Below are 21,455 nucleotides of genomic sequence, written 5' to 3' on the forward strand. Positions count from 1 at the left end.
TTCCATTGCACCTAACATTGGTATCAGAGCTTTGGCAGTGTTCTATATCACTCAAGGAAAGAACCACAAGAATCATAAGAATTTTTTTTGCTTGTTGCGGTCGCATGAACCCAAGTTCGCTTGGGCGTGTCGATTCCTAATCGTGTTTTTGAAGAGTGACAGGAATCCCAGGAAAGAAGGGCTTGTCCAGCCTCCCCCTGTGTTTCTTTTCACTCATTGAGAGCGGACCGTGCACTTAGCGGCCGGCCAATCGACGTGAGGTGGGAAAAAGCAACCTTGGTGTGAGCGCAAGGCCGCCAAGGAGTGTGCCCGCGGAAAGGAGTAGAACTCGGGTGAAGAGAAGATCCTTCTCTAACACAGATTGCAAGCAAAAGAAGACCCTCAAGAATCCCAAGAACCCAAGAACCCAAGAACCGTAAGACCCAAGACCCACAAGAACTCAAGTTCCTCGTGAACTTAAGAACCCAAGACCACAAGAACCCCAGACTTCAGTGGATGGTCATCACTCGAAGCGGAATGGATACTTCGCTTGGAGGTGATGAGCATGAGAGAGGCGAAGAAGAATTCTCCCCACCAGGAGGTTTTTCTGATCCTCCCCCTTCCCCATCTACGTCAAGGATTGCACTAACTCCTATGGAGGCTTTCGACAAGAGGATGATGGACAGGAAGTTAGAAAGCGAAGAAAGAATAGTAGCCATCGACCGCAAATATGAAGAAAGAATGGCAGCCATAGCGCGTGAGAGCGAGCAAGCACGCTTAGAAGCCAAAGCAAGAGAAGCAAAATTTGATCGTGAGAACAAAGAAAGACTAGCAGAATTTGATCGCGAGAACAAAGCAAGAATGCAAGAGATGTTGCGACTCTTTTCTGAAGTGCAGGCACAGATGCAAGAGATTCGGGAAAAGGAGACTCTCTCAGTCTCTTCTTCTCCACAGCATAACATGCAGGATTTGCATGATGATACGGATGATGATTTGAATGATAATGATGAGCATGATGAGTTGGATGACACTGACAAGCATGATGATTTGCATGATCAAGATGTGATTTCTCACAAGCATGATGATTTGCATAAAGATGACGTGATTGTTCACAAGGATGATGAGTTAGTGGATGCTTTTGCTAGCGAAGCTAACCTCGTTGTAGATTCGATCAATCACGAAGGATCGATCTTGGCTCTCGAGTCTAGGTCCAAAGAACCCTCACAGGAAGTATTATGTGTTCGCATGATTGATACGCATGCATTGTTCGAGTGTTTCATTCGTGATCGTTTCCTGTATTTTAGTCAGCATCTTTATGTGATCCCTTTTCCTAGGCATGACATATTGTGTGTTGAGCACGAATGTATGCGGGATTTTCATGAAAAGCTGAAAACTATGCATTCAAGGAAGTCACATTCCATGTCTCTTCCTTGGCATGACACAGTCGTAGAAAGAGCACAAGAAGGATTGAGCATCAAGCATCGGCATTTCCATTGTGATTTGCCACAGTTGATTGATTTAGATCAGACACACAAGATTCGATCTCATTGTTTGCGTGTGTGTGGTGAACGGGTTGACACTCCGTCTATTTGTTCATCTACATTGCATGCACAGTCTTTAGAGAAGATGAGATTTTTTCCAGTCACTTTACATGGAATGGGTATGTTCATGTTTTTGTGTTGGAAGTGGTTTCAGGAATTTTCAGCATCGTAGATTCTTGAAGAAGGTAGACGCATGACTCCAGACGAAGTGGAAGCATTGAAGATGACTTTGTGTCGCTTTTGGTGCGGCCCAAAGAAGAAGACTTTGCAAACCTTTATGAAGTTCAAGTATCGCACGACCCACACATCAGAGTGGGCCGGCGAAGAGTCCTTTCGAGGATTCCGGACATCGTTGGCGATCTCCCTTGACGCCATACAGTTCGGTACCAGTACCTCACTTTGAAAAGGAGGGGATGTCATGTGACACATCCAACCCTATGTGTTCGTGGACAAGCTACTTCATAACAAGGGTTTAGTCAGTCCAGTCAGTCTAGATTTAGAAGTGATCTAGCACTTTTGTGAGTCTGTTCGCAGACCGTGCATGCCTAGACACTTAGTGTAGATGCATATCCTCTGGTTGCACACAACATGATCATAAGCATTCCCATGAGAATCCATCAGAATCCTTCAGGGGAATTTTCCAGTGCATTTAGCCTATTTTTCCTATTTTTGACATTTTTCATTTATTATTTTAAGTGACTTTTGTTGGCAAGTAGGTAGGGCAAATTGAGTAAGTTTGTATATAAGCAAACCTAGGCTAGCACTAATTGGCAGCAGGAGCACCATTGCTCAACAGGCAACTTCTCAGCAGAACCCCAAGCCCTAGCGTTTTTGCTCCAAAGCAACCACCTAGCGTTTTTGGACCAGATCAGCCAGTGTTTTTGCTCTTGCAGATCCCTGGCGACAGAAGACTCAACAAGAAGCCTAGCGTTTTGCATTTGCAGGACATCCGGCGATAGCAGAACCATCTTCAGCCCTAGCGTTTTTGATTTGCAGATCAGCCCCAGCGTTTTGCAGATTTCCTGCGACGGAACATCAAGAAACCTCAGCATTTTCAGTTTTCATCCCTTAGACACCGCAAATCAAGTCCCGAACCTCGCAAATCTCACCTTCCCGCAGCAGTTCCTCGCTGCACGGTCAGTTTCCGCAAGGTTTACAGTTTCAGCCCAGAAAATGCAGCATCTGCGTTTTCAGCGCATCATCGTCGCATCGTCGTCATCGACATCGTGACCGACATAGAGTCAGAATTCATCAAATAAAGATTTGCAGATTTCAGCCATTAGCATTTTCAGATTTCAGCCCATCTCGTCGTCGTCCTCATTGTCGTCGACATCGTCGGCAAGTCCAAGCATTGTAGAGATTTGTGCAATCAATAGTAGACCACTCTCGCCAACGAGAGTGGGGCCTTCAGAGGAGGGTTTTATAACGTCTCTGGTGTCGTGTTCTCTTCTCTATCTTTCAGTCTCATGCACTTCCATTCACAGTGTCCATTCACTTTGTTTGTGTCCATTGCACTCTCTCACTAAAGGAACGGAAGGCTCTCCCTTCCATAAGAAAAAGGAACCTTGAGCATAGTTTGGAGCACTCATCTTGAGCAAAGTTCATCATTCATTCCGTTGGAGAGAGAGAGAGAGAGAGAGAGAGAGAGAGAGAGAGAGAGAGAGAGAGAGAGAGAGAGACCCATTTTTTATCTTGTTTCATGTTTCAGGCTTCCAATGGTTACAACCTGAAGGTATTTTCTTTCAGCTACAGAATTCAATCTGGATAATTATGAATTGCTACCTGCTTGCATATGTTTACAAGATGTAATGAGCTCTCTGCTCAGAGCCTTTGCTCAAACTGCGTTCCTGCAGGACTATTTTAAGTATCTGAAGAGAAAGAGAAGAGCAGCTGAAAAATTGGAATGTTTAAGATGGGTGTCATGTGAAATTTATGTCGAGCAGGTATGTACAACAAGCGTCAAAGTTTATGAAATAGCCGACTTACGTCATAAAAGTTAAGTTGGTATTGATTACGTCATGTAAGACATTTGTACTTTTCCAGTTATATCGGTGTCGTGGTGTGAATATGCGTAAATTTCAAAAGCGATGGGGCCCTGCTAGATACTCTTCCTACAAGGATTATAGCGATTTTGATGTACAGTATGGATCCAAGAACCAAAAAAGTAATTTTCACTTTTTATACCCTTTTCTGCATGCGAATAGCTTGATAGATGGGGTATGAGCTTCTTGCTGTAACATAAAAATCTACGTTCTACTCAGATTGCAGATAGTGAAGATCAAGAATGGGCACCCTTTTGGTTTAATAGATTGGAGGTCTTGCTACTGTTATGTTTCAAGAAAATCCTCCTATTCAGCTTATATGTACACAAAAGAGGGCTTCAAAGTAAGGTTCAGATGACGCTGACAGTAGATATGGGGTTGCTAGTGGGGTTCAATCAAGTCATTCAGATTGTTGCTATTCAAGGGCTTGCTTTTTGGCAGGGGACTCTGCAGATTACTATATGTTTCCTGGATATTCAACAGGACTTATTAAAAGGACAGGGGTTGTAGACCATCCATGGAATTGATGACCTGTAATATGCCAGGTTTTTGGCCCATGCTTGGATACTCATTCATGGCATTGATGATCTGTAATACGCTATGTTTTCAGCCCATAAATGGAACATAAATCAACATAAGACAGTAGCATCAAATAGCTGTGAAGATCAATAATATCAGTAGGAGTCATAGTCCTTGTTGAGGAGCAAAAACATGAGGTTTGAGGCCCTTGAACTCTGGAGGGGTTTGGAGGTTAAAGACCATCCTAAATTCTTTAGGCTTAATTGAACTCCAAATAATGTTAGGGAAAATGACCAAAATACTCCTGAAATTTGGGGAAATTCCCAAAATACCCATCAAATTTCAAAAATTCCCAAAATACCCCTCATATTTTACCCAGAAACTCCGAAAATGCCTTACAATTTTTACCCCTCGTTATTCTCACAAACATCTCCAACCATTTCCCTTTTTGCAACTCTTTATAAGAAGATTAATTCTCCCTCAACCGAAGATGATAGAACTAGGATTTTGGGTGGCATTATGGGCCCTCAAGCTGAAATGGCTTATTGTTAGTAGACAGAAATGCCTCCATTTGTGAGCTCATTGGTGCAATTTTTCTATATAAGCCACTTAAAGTTTGACATCTATTGTCGAAGAGGCTAAATTATGCAAAATTTGGAGCAGTCCATCCCAAATTGATACAAGGGTATTTTGGGAATTTTTGAAGTTCGAGGGTATTTTGGTAATTTCCCCATAATTTTATTTACTGAAAAGAGAAATCTCCCAAGGAAAATTGAGCCAGTATGAGCAGGTGTGGACAAAATACAGTGAGCTCTCAAAAGGATATATGCTAGGTATCATAGGGATGTTTTGATGGCTTCAGACATCACTGCCAAAAGAAGAGATTAAGGCTGTCCAAGAAGACTACCGGCATATTGGAGTGTACGCACATGAGTTCTCTCAATCTTTATCACGGAGAATTCATGGTTAGAGCTCTAATTTTCTGGCATGCATCTGCATACATGATCATCTGAGGATGTGGGTAGGAGATGTGGTGTTGGGTGACAAGTCTGAGAGGGTGAAAGCCAGATAGATTGGAAGGAGTTCACTTGAAAGGCACTGAAGGGGATTTTAAGTTAAGTAGGTATGTGTCATGACATTTTTCAAATAAAATGTTATCTATGCTAATGTCAACATATCATACGGTTGGTTTCAGGAGCTGCTCAATACGCCGGCCAAAGAGATCGTTCTCAGTTCACCTGGCAGGATTCTTACACTGAATGGTGGGGAGATTTCTTCCATGAGGACTTTGAATTTGAGCCTGGTTCATCTTATACAACAGGTAGAAGCACAGGTAGAACCAGTACATGTCGCTGTTCGTGCGATGATAACCCGGGCAAAAAGAAGGCAAAGGTTGGACCCCAAACTATTGGGTCACCTTCAGATAGGCAAACACTTGGTCTATCTCCCTCTGGTTCTTTGACAATTGAAGAATTGAAAAAAGCGTAAGCATTTTGGCAGTTCCACTGTATGCTGTTTATGAAGTCTTTCGATTCAGTAACCTTAGTGTTCATAGCTGATATGCCACATTAGCATGTCCTAATAGAAGTTAATAAATGTCTTTCTTGATATTATGAAGGTTTCGTGCATCTGCATTGAAATGGCATCCAGACAGACATGCAGATGCAGCCAAGGTCAGTATTACTATTTTTTTCGGGGTATAATTATTTATCTTTCATACAAACCGTTGAAAGTAGTTACCAAATCTGTACGATGATATGTCCCTTCTCTAACCTTTGTATCAAAAAACTTGGCAGTATACTTTTGAAGCAGATCTCACTTCTAGGAACCTAAATTCTCCTTTAAACTGTATTCTCTCATTGTGCAGTGGCTAAGCGATCACCATTGTTTTTAACAAGTGGTGTACTGAGAAACTGAAAGTTGATTCATGCTGTAGAAGCTTGGGAGCCTAAGCTTTATGTAGTAATGTGCCTCTGAGTAGCATCAAAGTCTAGGTAGGCATAGAGCGGGTGAGGACTCCTTTGCTTCTGTTACTATTGGACTCTGGGGCTGATGTTCAAGTGGTACGTTTTTATGGTTAGTGGAGGCAAGGAAATTGATGACTGTGTGTGCGCTTGACTCAAGTGCCCACTGAGGTTTTGGCCATGGCAAATGGCCAGCATCTTTAAGATGGAGTGCATGACTTCTTAGAAGCTCTATCTGTATAGGAGGCAAAGAGTCCTCTTCTAAGTCTGCATGTGGTACCTGAAGCACCACTAAGCATCAAAATGTCATTTCTTAACTTGTACTGAGGAGCTGAGCTTATGGCTTTGGACCTTGGCGTCATGCTTCTAAGTCTGCAAGTGGTACCTGAAGCACCACTAAGCGTCAAATGTCACTTCTTAACTTGTACTGAGGAGCTGAGCTTATGGCTTTGGACCTTGGCGTCATGCTTCTAAGTCAGACTCCCTCTTATCTTTTATGCAAGAAGGCTTGGAGGCAATCCACCATGCGCTATTTCTTTCTTAGTTAAATTTGATAATTAAATGTGCTGATAGGTTTGGGAATTCTGGTGGTATTGACTGTCGTGCTGTCTCCAACATGGACTTGGGGAAGTTGAATTGTCTGTGAAGATGCAAATTACTAATGGCTAGACAGTAAGACCTCGTGCACCTTTAATAGACTTTTTGAGCTATGGAACTTGAACAACAGGAGGTGTATTATGCCCAAATAAATAGGGCTTCTTACAAAGTCAGACAACTTCCATGACCTTTTTTTGGCTATACCCCACCCCCCCTTTGCTACATGGGTCTTAGATTTTTGAGGTGGAACTTCCACAAAATAGTTATTTATTTAGGTTGCCGTATGACTTTACTGTAGGTCAGAGCAGAGGCGAAGTTCAAGGATTGCGGTGCAGCATATAAATCCTTGCTGAATGCAGTAGCAAAGGCTGGTTAATCATGAGGTATGCCTTCTCCTATCGTTCTGTTTTGTTTGGTGCCTTTTCTTTAGTTTTTGCCATGTTCAGGAAAGTTAAGGATGATTGAGTAAGGTATCAGAGCAGGGTAGCTGTTGTTTACAGCTAAGTGTGGTTCTACGATACCTTTGCACCTATTGTGTTTCATACTTGACAGAAGTGCAAAATCACTTCCTAGATACTCTGCTACAGGCTGAACCTCAAAACTCCAAATTTTCGTCAATTGTTAAGAATCACGATTCTTAAGATATGCATACAATCTGCTCATACATGTTGTCGTTGTATATCAAGTTTGAATTTGTTTGGACCACAAAACAGTGCACAAATCCACATATTGATCTGCAAAATGCACAGCTGCCTCAATTGTTTGGTTTGTTATTTTGTTTTTTGCAAGAACAAGATCATTCCATTAGTTAAGAAAAAACTGCCCAATGGGCTTCAATCTGTCAGGGCTACATCGACATGTGGGGAGACTCTCCCAAAGAAAAGACAAGATATGTACAATGATGGCTAAATCAGGAGATGGGAGGGGGAAACAACCACACTGGTGGACGGTACTGCCAGCTAGGCGTGCCATGAACCATGGTGAAGAACGGCCGTGGGTGCCAAAGTCGCAAGAAAGTCCCACGGTGCTCCCCCATGCGGTCGGAGTTACCCTGGAGTCTCTCAAACTGGCCCCTAAGTGTGTGGATCAGCTCCAGCCAAATGTTACGGACAGTCTCCACCACCGGTGGGATGGGTCGAGCCTTGAAGATGTGGAAGCAGCGAGCTCACTAGATGAACCACAGTGTCAGTTTGCAGATGAGCTCCCAACACCACTCTCTATCTCTGCCTAACTCCCGAGGGACTAACTTTGTGGCTGGCTGGAGTGTAGGCCGGCCGTGGGCCGCTCGTCTGTGGCACTTGGGCCCGAATCTGGTGTAGCTACAGCTCCTTCTAGGGCTCCTCCCTTGGAAGAAATACTTTGACCACAAGCTTTCGAAGAAGGGCTCTATTCTACTGTGCTGGGTCGATGATCCCCAACCCTCCCTGAGAGCAAGGTAAAGTGATGAGTTGCCAGGAGACCTTGGCTTGAGCCGACTGTGTGTCACACCCTGACCACAAGAAGTTCTTGGTTTTCCTGTCCAGATGGCTGATATAAGAACTCGAGAAATCCAGCAAGACGTGACGTACCGCACGGCGCATAGTGGCCAACAATACCTGGTTGGCTACCACAACCCTGCCAGCAAGAGAAAGCCGTGCCGAACTCCAATAGAGCAGCTTCCTCCTAATGAAGAGGAGAGGAGCAATCTGCTGCTCTGGAGACAGATTCAAACCAACCTGACAACCCAAGTAGCGTATTGGTGTCCCTTGAGGAATCCACCTAAAGCCCTCTCCAAGGCACAACAGAACACCTCAAGCGCCTGCTCACACCTAGGCAAGTTGCCCCCCCCCCCCCCCAACCAAAAAACATGCCTGAGTCATTGGCAAACTTGATGTCCAAAAGCTCATCTCCCCGAACAGGCAGTTGTAGACCACGCAAATCAACCTCCTGTGAGGTCAAGCACTTGCTCATCGCCTCATCATAGCAGAGAAACAGGAAGGGGGCAAGAGGGCAGCCGTGTCGAACCGATTGTGTGAGCATAAAGCGTTTCCCTCTTCCCCTTGCCAACAACACTTGATTGTGTGCACACCTGAAGAGACTTGACACTCTCCTAATCCAAGCATCTGGAAATCCCATCCGGTACATAGTGCCCGCAAGGAAATCCCAATCAATTGTGTCATACGCTTTCTCAAAATTGAGGAGTACCACAAAATCCCTTCCTCGGAGACGTGCGAGGGTGGTCGCCTCCCAAAAGGTAAAAATGTTTTCAAGGATCGTGTCACGAGGACGTGGCAGCTGTTAACTATGTCACGAGGACGGGGCAACTGCTAACCTTAGTTGTTGGTTTCTTTCCAATGATTTTTGTTTTATTTTTGAGACCCTCTTTTTGAAGTTGCAAATGGACATTGTATGGCCAATGTGAATGGTAGTTTCACTCGCAGACGGGAAGTTGGTCGGCACTGGAATTCGTATAGTAAGAGGATGTCTAGGCTCAGTGCAAGATTATGTAGGTCCCCCCCGTCACACTTAGCAAGTTGGTGGATACTAGAAAGTGAACTCAATAAAGGCATAAAGTCAAGGTGGGATCACCAACTGAAAGTATTCGATAGTTGGGCCACATTGCACTTTTGGATGCGGTCCCCATGAGGATAGATGGTCAAAAGACCAGTGGGAGCCCAACAGAAGCATCTCCTAAAAATTAGGGAATTGCTATCTTGGGCCGTGAAATGTGTTCGCGTCATTACCTTCTGTATGACTAGGGGAACACTTTACAACTCTGCCGCGAAGTCAACTGGGCAACCAGTCGGGAGAGTTTTAGGCGGCAACCCCGAAACGGGCAAATGCTTGAAAAGTGCGAAGTGGCACTTTCCTGTGTACTTGCCTCATTCAGAAAAATGGGCGCTGAATTTTAAGCTGGGAGAGGCCTCATTTGCTTCCTCTCACAGGTTAAGAGCTATGGAGTGCTTTCTTTCCACTCATTGTACAGTGTGGTGCTAGGAGTGATGCCCTGCACACTACACACCGCTCTCTCTCCCTCCTACGTGCAGTTACATGATGCCCCACAAGAGGGTTCTTCATTTGACTGATGTACAGCTGTGTGGTTTCATGCTTGTGTGCTGAGGCAAGAGCCTCCTTGAGCAGGAACAGGGGTAGCTAATTGCTACTCCAAAGCACCGGTGAGGGTCATAATCTCACCGTACAGGTGCGCTTTCAGCGCTGTGTATGTGCTGTAAATTGACTGTTTTTCAGCCATATGGACGCCAGAGCCATTGGGAATAGTGCCCCACTGGCAGAGGACGGTTAGGGGACTGTTTGGGGCTGAAAACAGGGCAAAAACCAGTAAATACAGCGTACTGAATTTACTGTTTTTGGGCAGGAATCAGAGGGTTTATGCCAGAGGGTTTATGCCAGTGGAAGTGAGTTCCAACAGGGGACTTGGTTTCGCGTAAGTTTTGGGGTTGTTATGTTGCTGAAATTTGGCCAAAACAGTTGGTATCTAGCTGGATACAGGTAAAGGATTCCCAAGACTCTACTTTGTAATTTACCCTCTCAAAGTATAAAGAAATATCGAAAGGGGCGCCAATTTTGGGGCCTACAGGTTGTCGGCGTCTACTTGGAGCATTCTAGCTTCTGAGCCATGTGTGTGCTTAAGTGTTAATTCCCGTCGCAGGTTTCCTTTGCACGTTCTGTGTGTGTGTGTCTAAAGTAAAGTATTTCGGGTGAAAGCCAAAGCCTACCGCCCTACGGGCCGGTTTCAAGGTTCCATTGCCGGGATATCAATCGCTTTTTCTTCAAAGAGTGAGCCTTGGTTGTTTTGGGTAAAGACTGCTATGGTGTTCGAGATTAGCGATAGCTCACGGCCACGTCAGATCGTACCTCCTGTTGATGTGAATGTCCCTCAAATAGTACAGGGCTTTATGACTGGGCAACTTCAGGATGATGTGTTCAGGACTCGGTTAGTTGCCGCGGTGAATGTCTTTTCGCAACTGGTGCAAAATCCAAGGTTTATGGAGTTCTTGCAAGCGCCACGAGTGCAACAGCAAAATAGACAACCTACACCACGAACGGAGCTTGTTGAGGCCACTGCAGTTTTTGCATGTGGTGGTTCTGGAGGCGTGCCGCGTATCCCCTCTAGTAGGACAATTGTTGTAAGTGTTCCATCTGGAAACATTCAAAGCATCAGGCTTCTTAGAGTAGAGCGTCTCATTGGCATTCAGTCAAACGAGGTATAGCTACTTGAGTCGCGTTGTCGTGAGAGCCCTGAGCAGTGCTTCGTCGTGGTCGAGGATTCTGAGTGTTGGTCGGTTGCGCTTTGTAACACATTTGTTTGTAACCAACGGCAGCATGGTCCATGCATCGTAGATGCTTGTTTAGATAGACAATATTTATGTAATGGTGATGGCAGTCCAATTTCGTAGGGCTCGCATTGGTCCTCCCAAGGTAATCAACTTGAAGAAAGACACCGGAAGGTACACATCGACGAACCTTTGGTTGTAGTCTTCCATGGTTTTTATGGCAATAATTGTCAGATTACCCCATTCTCCCAAAAGTTGTAGTTCGAATAAGGAGGTCATGTAGCTTCACGCAAAAATATTCTTGAAAGCCTGCCAAGTCCTTGGAGCATGCGGTTAGGTAGCAATTGAACTCCACCACAGCATAGCGTTATCTTTCAGAAATCCCGCACCTCGAGAGATCTTTAATTCTTTTGTGTAGTTCCCAAGGCATAGATGATGATACTGTTGCAGGAACTGCAAGGCATTCTTGATATCTCACTCCAAAAAAAGTGAAAAATGTTACTGTAGTTTCCCCATCCTTGAAATCCTTTGGTTGATTTGGTCCAACTCCATGATGTGGATAACAATAGGGAAAACCATACGTACTCCAACCATTGTATCCGGGTGGACGACGGAATGAAGAACGTTGTGAAGAAGACACATCTCTCTCTTGAAAAAATTAAGTACGTTGAAACACACTTTTTCATTTCTTTCTTAATCGCAATGTGGTTGGCGATGGGAATACACCATTCACCTGCATCCGCAGTTACAACATATTGCTTTCCTTTATGATCCAAGGACATGGTTTTCTGAACATAATCAGGGATGGGGTGCATCTTGTAGTGCCAAGGCATTCCCAGGATTACATCACATCCCTCAAGTGAAGCTAGTAAGAAGGATTCTTGATCTTTGTAGTTATCTACCTTTAATTTCAGCTTCCCTATGATAGGAGTAGAACTTGAGTTTTGGCCTTTGAAAACACATGATGCTTGAATAGAGACTCCAAAGCGGTTGGGTTGTACATTAAGATCTTTGGCAAGCTTCGTAGATGTGTACTACGTGGATCAAACAGTATAAGTGTCTGTTGTAAGATCTTTGGCAAGCTTTGTAGATGTGTACTACGTGGATCAAACAATATAAGTGTGCTGTTTGTTGATGCTACCCAATGCTTTTAGAAGAGATCGTCCTTTACCATCCTTTGTTGTATTTCCCTGCACATCTGTTACTACATTAGAACAAGGGAGCTACGGGGCTTTAGTGGGGCAATCACCCTTCATGTGTCCAATTTGTCCACACTTGAAGCATCTCCCTTCACTAATATAAGTTCTCGATTCTGCAAGAGAGAGATATTTCCCTTTCTTGGGTTGATTGGGTTTTGCTTCTACATCTGAGGCAGTTCTTTTCTTCTTTTGAGAAGAAGAAGTAGAAATGGGCTGATTATTAAGAGCTTTCTGCTTAGCGTGATAAGTGCTTTGTTCCAGCTTCTTGGGAGTTCCCTTCTAGTGTATAGCATCAACTATGCAAGCTGATTCCATAAGTATTTGTAAGTTGCCTCGTGGGTAAAGCTTCATAGCCTTTTGCAAGGCTTCATGCAACCCGGCTTCAAATTTCCTCATTTTCTCCGAATTTTTAATCTTCTTGAATGGGGTCACTTTCAAGAGAACGTCCCAAAACTTATCTGACCGAGAAAGTCGATCCCATTCTTTCTTTACTTCTTCCTCATAGTTGAGAGGAAAGAATTGAGTATAGAATTCCTTCTCTAATTGAGAAAGTTGAACCCATTCTTTCTTTACTTCTTTCTCATAGTCGAGAGAAAAGAATTGAGTATAGAATTACTTCTTGAAGGAAGTCCAATCTTGAGGCTTGTGTTTTTCGAGGATAAGAGTCAACCACCAATGCCTTTCAAGTACATACTGGCATGGCAAAGCTTAGACCTTTCTTTAAAATTCCCTTCTACAAATGCGACTTCAAACCGGCGGATGAAAGCTAGATCTTTGTGGTTGTCCCGCCGTCTGTTGTAGGAATCAAACTTTACATCTTTGTCGCCTGACTTGAATGATTTCTGCCTGTGGTGCTTTGTCTTATGATACTCCCTTCTTTCTATGTCTAGACTCCTTGTCGACAGGAGTTCTTTCCTTTGGCTGCAGTTCCTGCTGCAGCGGTTCGTCAAGGAACATGTCTTTTGGAGAGACTATGTCAACCAAGTCTTTCATAAAAGAGAACTCAAGAGAATTAAGAGGATTCAGTCCTTGAACCTTTGGTTTAAACCGCACATGATGTTCTGGAGGCTTAATCTGACTCTCGTGTATGTTGGAGGTTCCAACTAGAGGATCTTTCTGAGGCTCTTGTCTCTTTGGGTTATGCGGGATTTCTCCCTACTCCAACAACACTTTCTCCTTCTCTTTTCTAAGGGTATGAAGAATCTTCTAAACTTCTGGATGGGAGAAAGCTTCATGTAACTCTGCCACTTGTTGGTGGAGGAGAGTGAACTCTATCTCAGGTCCTTCCATTTCTGGAGTCTGCCAAGAGTCGTCAATCCCTTAAGAAAGAGAGAGATCACCTTGCTTTGATACCACTCTCACAAAAGACGGAAGCGTAAACTAACTTTTAAATGCAATTCATTTACTCAAGAGAATTGGAGAGAGAGAGAGAGAGAGAGAGAGAGAGAGAGAGAGAGAGAGAGAGAAGACAATCATTGGGGACGAGAAGATGGGTTGGTACCCCTCCATAAAGAGAGTATCTTTATTCATAAAGAGAGTATCTTTATTACTAAGGGAGAATCTTTACAAGCACAGGAACGGGACAAACGCCCGTCCTCCATTCTTTCTTGTCCTTTTTTTGCTTTTGACTGAGAGAGTGAGAGAACTACTCTCTAACTACTACAAGGATTTTTCCCTCTTCTATGAGATTTTGGAAGCTCTCTAAAATGAGAGCCTATCTTCCACAAATCTTCTCGAAAGCTATCAAAGAGGAGTTTCTATCTTCCACTAGCTTGTCCCTTTCATATCTAATCATTCCTGCAATGAACACAAGGAAGAAAATACGCAAAACGCGCACACATACGCTTGCTGTAATTTTTTGCACATAACCTAAAAATCTTACCCTATGCACACACCAATGCCAAAACGGAGGCCTTTTTCGTGGTGGAATTGCACCAAACTTTGTGTATGCATAGGGGAGGTAGAGGAGACTGAGATTCTAGGAGTGCTCTGCTGAAATTCACCCTAATAGAGGTGATTATTGGCTGGAAACAGAGAATATACAGCAGCTAATCGTGAGAGAAGAAGAGTCTCCTTCCACTTCTCGCGACCAATCTTCTCCCACAGCAACCTATGATAAAGAGCTACCTTGTTCTAAGTGATGGGAGCTCAAGGTCTCCACATACACCACAAGGGCTGATCCTCAAGCTTCAATGGAGAGCTCTAGTGCGTAGAGCACGCTCACATTAGGGGGAGTGGGTGCACTGCTAACCTCTCTAGTGAGAGAGGTGCTGCTCTTATAGCCATCAAGAAGAGGGGGCGTTAGTAGATGAGAGAGAGAGAGAGAGAGAGAGAGAGAGAGAGAGAGAGAGAGAGAGAGAGAGTTTGCATGGGTAAGTGTGCCAAGTGCACACTTCAAAACCATTCAACTTTTAAATAAAAGTTCACTAGGCCATTATTAAATGTGCAATTAGCTCACAATTGATCACATGAATGCTACTTACGAAAAACATCATATGCTCCCCGGCACAAGGCCATACTGGCACTGCTCTTGCATCACCTGTTTGCACTTATCCAGCCATTTGGCCCGGGCACAAATAAATAAATTTAGTTTAATTAACTTATCCTCAGGCCTTATTAAAAATAATACCTACCTTAGGATCACTATCCTAAGAAGCCCATCTCATTCCTGTGCTAGCATTGACGCACGCAACTTTTCTAAGCCAACAATTTGAGGCTACTATCTAGTATCTACCTCTTCTAAAGGCCGGATTTCCCAATCACTAGGGCTTCAGGGTATTTTTCACTAGGTCCACATTTAGGCGCACCTAAGGCCCTAGAACTACTAGTTCTATTCTGGTGTGCACACAACTATTTAAATAATTGTTTTCTAGTAAATAAATTAATTATTTACAAAAACTGACATAGTTACAGTGAGTGTGTGATTGACTTGCTTTATTTGAAGGGCCCAAGTACTTCATGCGACTCTGCAGAATAGGGAACACTCTCATGTTGCGGAGTCGGGGGCTCCAATAAACGTTCCTCCCGTGCTTGAACAGGTGGCTAGAGCGCCTATTCGATAGGTTATGCCAGTTCAGCCCGCCACCTTTCAGAGCCCGCATGCTGTCTTGAATGGACAGGGAACTGGTTACCAGGCAATGCACGAGTTTTCCATCACCCACAGTACATCCTGGGCATTTCGGGGGTGGATCAGTGTTCCAAAGTATGGCTGGTTATGCACCTGGAAGTCAGCTGTACATGCTAGGAACAGTGTTTGGGGGTATGCAAGGCATGATGCCAAACCCCATGTATGGTAGCATCGGCATGCAACAAGGTTTTCAGTGCAAGCAGGGCCAATTTGGGGTGCCACAGGGTCATTTTGGCATGGCTGGTTTTTCTGGACAGCAGTATCGCACCTCTGACACAAAATGTTAATGGCCAAGATGTGCCGATCATGCCTACTGGGACGTGGTAACTGTTAACTATGTCACGAGGACGTGGCAACTGCTAACTTTAGTTGTTGGTTTCTTTCCAGTGGGTTTTGTTTTATTTTTGAGACCCTCTTTTAGAAGTAGCAAACGGTCGGACATTGTATGGCCAATGTGAATGGTAGTTTCATCCGCAGACGGGAAGTGGTCGGCACTGGAATTTGTATAGTAGGAGGATGCCTAGGCTCAGAGCAAGATCATATAGGTCCCCCCATCGCACTTAGCAAGTTGGTGGATACTAGGAAGTGAACTCAATAAAGGCCTAAAGTCAAGGTGTGACTACCGACAGAAAGTATCCGACAGTTGGGCCACATTGCACTTTTGGATGCGGTCCCAATGAGGATAGATGGTCAGAAGACCTGTGGGAGCCCAATGGAATCATTTCCTAAAATTTAGGGAACTGCTATTTTGGGCCGTGAAATGTGTTCGTGTCATTACCTCTGGTATGACTAGGGGAACATTTTACAACTCTGCCGCGAAGTCAACTGAGCAACCAGTCGGGATATTTTTAAGCGGCAAACCCGAAACGGGAAAATGCTTGTAAATGTGCCAAGTGGCACATTTTTGTGCACTTGCTTAATGCAAAGAAGAAGTGGCGCTGAATCTATAGCTGGGAGGCTCATTTGCAAGCTCTCTGTCACAGGTTAAGAGCTATGGAGTGCTTCCTTTCCCTCTTATGTACAGTGCGGTGCCAGGAGTGATGCCCTGCACGCTACGTACTGCTCTCTCTCTCCCCTATGAGCAGTATGTTATGCCCCTCTAGTGGGCTTTTCATTTGACCAATGTACAGTTATGTGGGTTCATGCGCGATTGCCGAGGCAAGAGACTCTTGTACAGGTACTGGGTTAGCTAGTGGCTAATCCCCCTAGGTACAGGTGAATTTGGAGAGGTTTCACGTGAGAAATCTCGTCCGATTCAAAGGGCAAGTAGCCCTACAGGTGCGGGAGCTCGAGGTCTTGCTACAGATGCGACCGGCACGTGAAACGGAGCCCAAAACAGGGAATTACAGCCTGCTGTGTATTTTTGCAGGTTTAGGGTTTCGGCCCTAAACGGACCCTAATACCCCCAGGAGGTTCGGGGACGCGAGGGGACCGTTGTACAGGTGATCTGGCGCATTTTCGGGGCAGAAAACAGAGAATTCAGCTCTTGCCAGGTTTCACAAAGTGTCCGTATGTGTCAGGAAAGTCATCCATTGCGTGGGGATACTAACTGTTAAGCGTCCTAGTACAATTATGCTACCGAAATCGTAGATTGTGTGGGGCAGCTCGTAGGAGATCACAGGCTTTATTCCCTCTGTTAAAGAATAAAGAAATACCGAAAGGGGCGCCAATTTTGGGGCCTACAGGTTGTCGGCGTCTGCTCGGAGCATTCTAGCTTCCGAGCCGTGTGTGTACTTAGGTGTTAATCCCCGTTATAGGTCATCTTTGCAAAGTGCTCTGTGTGTGTCTAAAGTAAAGAATTTCGGGTGAAAGCCAACGTCTACCGCCCTATGGGCCCTTTTCACCTACTATAGTGTCCATGTTGCAGACTATTCCTTATGACAATTTGGGGGCACTAGAGAAGCCGAAAGCTTACAAAGAAGGTGGTGTAGCTGTAAAGTTCAGCACTTTCAGTGGCTTCGAGGATAAAGCAAAGGCCCTCACTTTCCTCCAGCAGCTTGATACAACTTATGCAGGAGGGAATTTGATAGAGGCCTCTAAAGTAAGAAAAACTGCCACTTTCTTAAAGGACAATGCGCTTACATGGTGGACGACACTGTTAATGTAAGGACAGGCACCCGCCACTGGGGTTTACTTCAAGCAAATGTTTGCATCTGCTTGGCTGTCATGAATTTGAAGGCGACGTCATGACAGACTGGCACCAGCTTACTTCGGCTACATGCAAGAGCTTGCTGGAGTACAATTGGAGGTTTTGTAAAGCGCTACTCTCAGTGACACTGTTAATGTAAGGACAGGCACCCGCCACTGGGGTTTACTTCAAGCAAATGTTTGCATCTGCTTGGCTGTCATGAATTTGAAGGCGACGTCATGACAGACTGGCACCAGCTTACTTCGGCTACATGCAAGAGCTTGCTGGAGTACAATTGGAGGTTTTGTAAAGCGCTACTCTTAGTGACCTCCTGTAGATTTGTGCCATTGACAGAGCAGATAGAGAAGTACTGTTGTGGGTTGCCTAAAGGGCTTCGCGATTACTGTACCAAGAACAGAGTGGCTACCCTCACTCAGCTTATGGAAGTTGCTAACACTGGTCTTGCCTTGTTGAAAGGAGAGGACAGTGGGTTTCCGAGCAACGAGAAAGGAGGGCAGCAAAAGAAAAATTCAGTGAAGAACCCCTTTGTGAAAACGGCTCCTGAAGTGTCACAGGGGTCAGAAAAGGCCACCAAAGACAAGGATTCAGTTGGGACTTTTGGAGCGCAGGCAAAGAAACAGACTAGGAAGCCTTTTGCGCGCAAGTCGCTCGAGGAAAAGAAGGTTCTAGTGGCTGAAAATAAATGCTTTATATGCGAGCAACCTGGTCATTTTGCTACCAACTGTCCACAAAGGAAAAGACCAGCTGCCTCAGATGATAAAGAAGACCAAAAAGGCAAGAAGCCTAAACGCACGGCAGGTTTAGTGCTAGATATGGTGGGTGATAGGCCCAGTACAGATGCCAGTGAGTTATGCAGGGCATGGGGTAAAGTTAGGGATCGGACGACACTCATCTTCTTTGATCCAGGTGCCAAAGCCAACTTTATCTCACCAGAGTTAGCTATGAAGCTGGGCATCAGAGATGAAGAGATGGGGTACACAGCACAGGCAGGGTTGGCATGTCCTGGCCACTGAGAGTATGTTACTCCCATTATTGGAAAGCTGCGTCTGCATATCCAGTTGTATGTAGACACAGAAGAATTTTATATCATGCCATTGGAAGGGTGCAATGCGCTACTTGGAATTCCCTGGATGTTTAGAGTGCATGGCATGTTGGATGCTTTCGGCAAGACGATCATCCTTCAGCATAGGGACAAAACTCATGTTTTGGATGTAAAACTCAAAAGGGGAGTCTGTCCCTATTGTATTTGCTTTTGCTATCACTTCTGTAATAAAGAATCATCTTTCTGTGTACTTGATTTTTGCATGTGATGTCTTAGATAATTGTCAGTCAAATATATCTGTGTTAGATAAAGAAAAGTCAGCATTTTTGCGAGAGTTTAGTGACTGTTTCTGTAATTCATTACCGTTGCAATTGTCGCCAGAGAGACTTGAGGACCATTGGATAGATTCGGTGCCAGGGTGTAGGCCACCAAATAGATCTCCCTACAAGGTTAGTAAGAGATTATGGGCCAGGTTGAGGAGTTATTAGAGAATGGGCTGATTTTGCTTAATTCTTCACCCTTTTGCTCCTCAGTGCTCCTAGTGCAGAAAAAGGATGGCTCATGGCGCATGTGTATTGATTACCGTGCGTTGAATAAGAATACCATCAAGAATAGGTTTCCTATTCTTCGAATTGATGATATTCTCGATTGTTTAGAGGGTGCTGCAATTTTCAGCAGGATAGACCTTAAGAGTTGGTACCATCAGATTTGTATAAGGCCAGAGGATGTGCACACGATTGCGTTTAGAATGACAATTGGTCTTTATGAGTTTTTAGTGATGCCGTTTGGTCTAACCAATGCTCCTGCCACGTTCAACAAAATGATGGACCGGATTTTCCGCTCCCATCAACAGTTGGTTGGGACGTTCTTCGATGACATGATAGTCTATTTGAAGAATGAAGAGGAGCATAGGCGTCACTTGACCATTGTGTTTGAAGAGCTGCGCAGTCACAGGCTACTTGTCAATCCTAAGAAAAGTGAATTCTTCCTAGAAGAGATCCACTTTCTTGGCCATATAGTCTCAAAGGATGGTGTCAGAATGGATCCCGCAAAGGTCGAAGCTATTAAGACATGGCTAGACTTGAAGACTATGCACGATGTCAGAAGCTTCTTGGGATTGTGTTCCTACTATAGAAGGTTTATCAGGAATTTTGCAGAGATAGCATCACCTCTTCACGCTTTGCAAAAGAAAGAGGTCACTTTAAATGGACCTAAAAAGAGATTTCAGCTTTTAGTCTCTTAAAGGAAAAGTTGACTTCAGATCCAGTAATTGTTTTGCCAGATCTCAGGAAGTCATTTGTGGTCCAGTGTGATGCGTGTGGCAGTAGCATCGGAGCAGTGCTAATGCAAGAAGGACGGGTAGTAGCTTATGAAAGCCGAATTTTGCAAGGGCCAGAGAAGACTATGCAAGTCTATGAGAAAGAGCTCTTGGCCCTGATTCATGCGCTTTCTAGCTGGAAGCGCTACCTCTTAGGTGCTGATTTTGTTGTCCAAATAGATCATCAGACCTTTCTATACTTCTTGACACAGTCAAAGTTTTTAGAAAAGCATATGCGATGGGCAAACATTCTTTCCATTTTCCACTTCCAGATTATGCATGTGGAAGGCAAGAAGAATGTTGTGGCTGATGCGTTATCAAGAAAGCCACAGATTTCAGTAGTGTCAATTCCTTATCATCATGAGTTAGATGACATGAAGGAACAGTATGCTACTGATGAAGAGTTTGCAAGGATCTTTGAACAGTTGCAAGAGGGGCAACATCATGAACACTACCTCCTCAGAGATGGTTTTATGATGATGCATGGCAGACTTTGTGTCACTAGGTCATTGCGACATAAGGTCATGGAAGAGAGTCATGTCTCACCGTATGCAGGGCATCGTGGTATTGATGCAACAGTTAAAGCGGTAGAGACATTCTTCTATTGGCCTACCTTGAGGAGAGATGTGGATGCCTTTGTGCGAGTATGCATAATTTGCCAAAAGGTCAAGTTTGATAGGCAAAAGGCACTAGGGCTGTTACAACCACTATTGATTTCGGATAAGCCATGGGAAAGCATTGCTATGATCTTCCAAGAACGCCAACAGGGAATGATGGTATATGGACCATTATCTGCAGGTTCAACAAGCAGGCCCATTTTATCCCTATCAGGAAGAAGATAAAATCTAATCAGATGGCACGCTTGTTCATGTACAATGTGTTTAAGTACCATGGTATGCCACATTCGATTATCAGTGATCGTGATCCTCGCATGACCAGTTTGTCCTGGAGAGGATTGTTTGAGAACATGGGCACTACGCTCAAGTTCTCGTCTTCGTTTCATCCAGAAACTGATGGACAGTCAAAAGAGGATGATTCTACAGTCTTAAATCTGCTGAAATGCTATGTGCCAGATAACAAGTGCAAGTGGGAACAATATTTGCCTATGCTTGAGTATGCCTTTTTTCACTATGGTCGAGGGTGTACTCAGATTGCATTACCGTCCATCTGTGTGGCTTTTCCCCCCTCCCATTTCTTGATTTAGCCTCATTGTACATATTCTGTTTTTTCATTGGGAGAGTCTCCCCATCATGATTGTTGTAGCCCTCTCTTGTAGAGGTGGTTGTAGCCCTATGGGCAGTTTCATTAACTAACAGAAGTTTTTTTTTTCCAGGAAAAAAAATATAAAGAAATATCGAAAAGGGCGCCAATCTCAGGGCCTATTCTAGCTTTTGAGCCGTGTGTGTGCTTAACTGTTTATTCCCGTAGCAGGTTTCCTTTGCACGTTCTCTCTGTGTGTGTGAGAAGTAAAGAATTTCTGGTGAAAGCCAAAGCCTACCGCCCTACGGGTTAGTTTCAGATCGTGCGCTCCTTGACAAAGCTTGCTTGTGTCTCGTTATGATGCTCTGAAGTAGCAGCTGAATTCTCAAACTCAGAGCCTTTGCTAAGATTTTGTAGGCTGAGTTGAGAATGGTGATAGTTCGCCATTGTCGAATCTCGTCCACGGAGCCTCCCTCCTTGGGGATAATATAGATCAATCCCTCA

The 21,455-nt window shown here is 44.4% G+C and overlaps 1 protein-coding gene across 1 annotated transcript in view; it reads left to right on the forward strand.

Annotated features, from left to right (window-relative positions):
• The window catches only part of LOC147419035 (uncharacterized), a 43,007-nt gene that overhangs the window by 15,366 nt on the left and 6,186 nt on the right, over window positions 1-21,455 (forward strand). Inside the window, exons 2-7 of the mRNA XM_086506099.1 lie at window positions 3,229-3,252; window positions 3,374-3,463; window positions 3,564-3,684; window positions 5,277-5,565; window positions 5,700-5,754; window positions 6,941-7,025. Of these exons, the coding sequence (XP_086362225.1) occupies window positions 3,229-3,252; window positions 3,374-3,463; window positions 3,564-3,684; window positions 5,277-5,565; window positions 5,700-5,754; window positions 6,941-7,018 (657 nt within the window). The 3' untranslated portion in view covers window positions 7,019-7,025. The remainder of the gene's footprint in view (window positions 1-3,228; window positions 3,253-3,373; window positions 3,464-3,563; window positions 3,685-5,276; window positions 5,566-5,699; window positions 5,755-6,940; window positions 7,026-21,455) is intronic.

This window comes from Adiantum capillus-veneris, chromosome 29 (genome assembly GCF_014529385.1).
Source record: "Adiantum capillus-veneris isolate H3 chromosome 29, ASM1452938v2, whole genome shotgun sequence".
Classification (NCBI taxonomy): Eukaryota; Viridiplantae; Streptophyta; class Polypodiopsida; order Polypodiales; family Pteridaceae; genus Adiantum; species Adiantum capillus-veneris.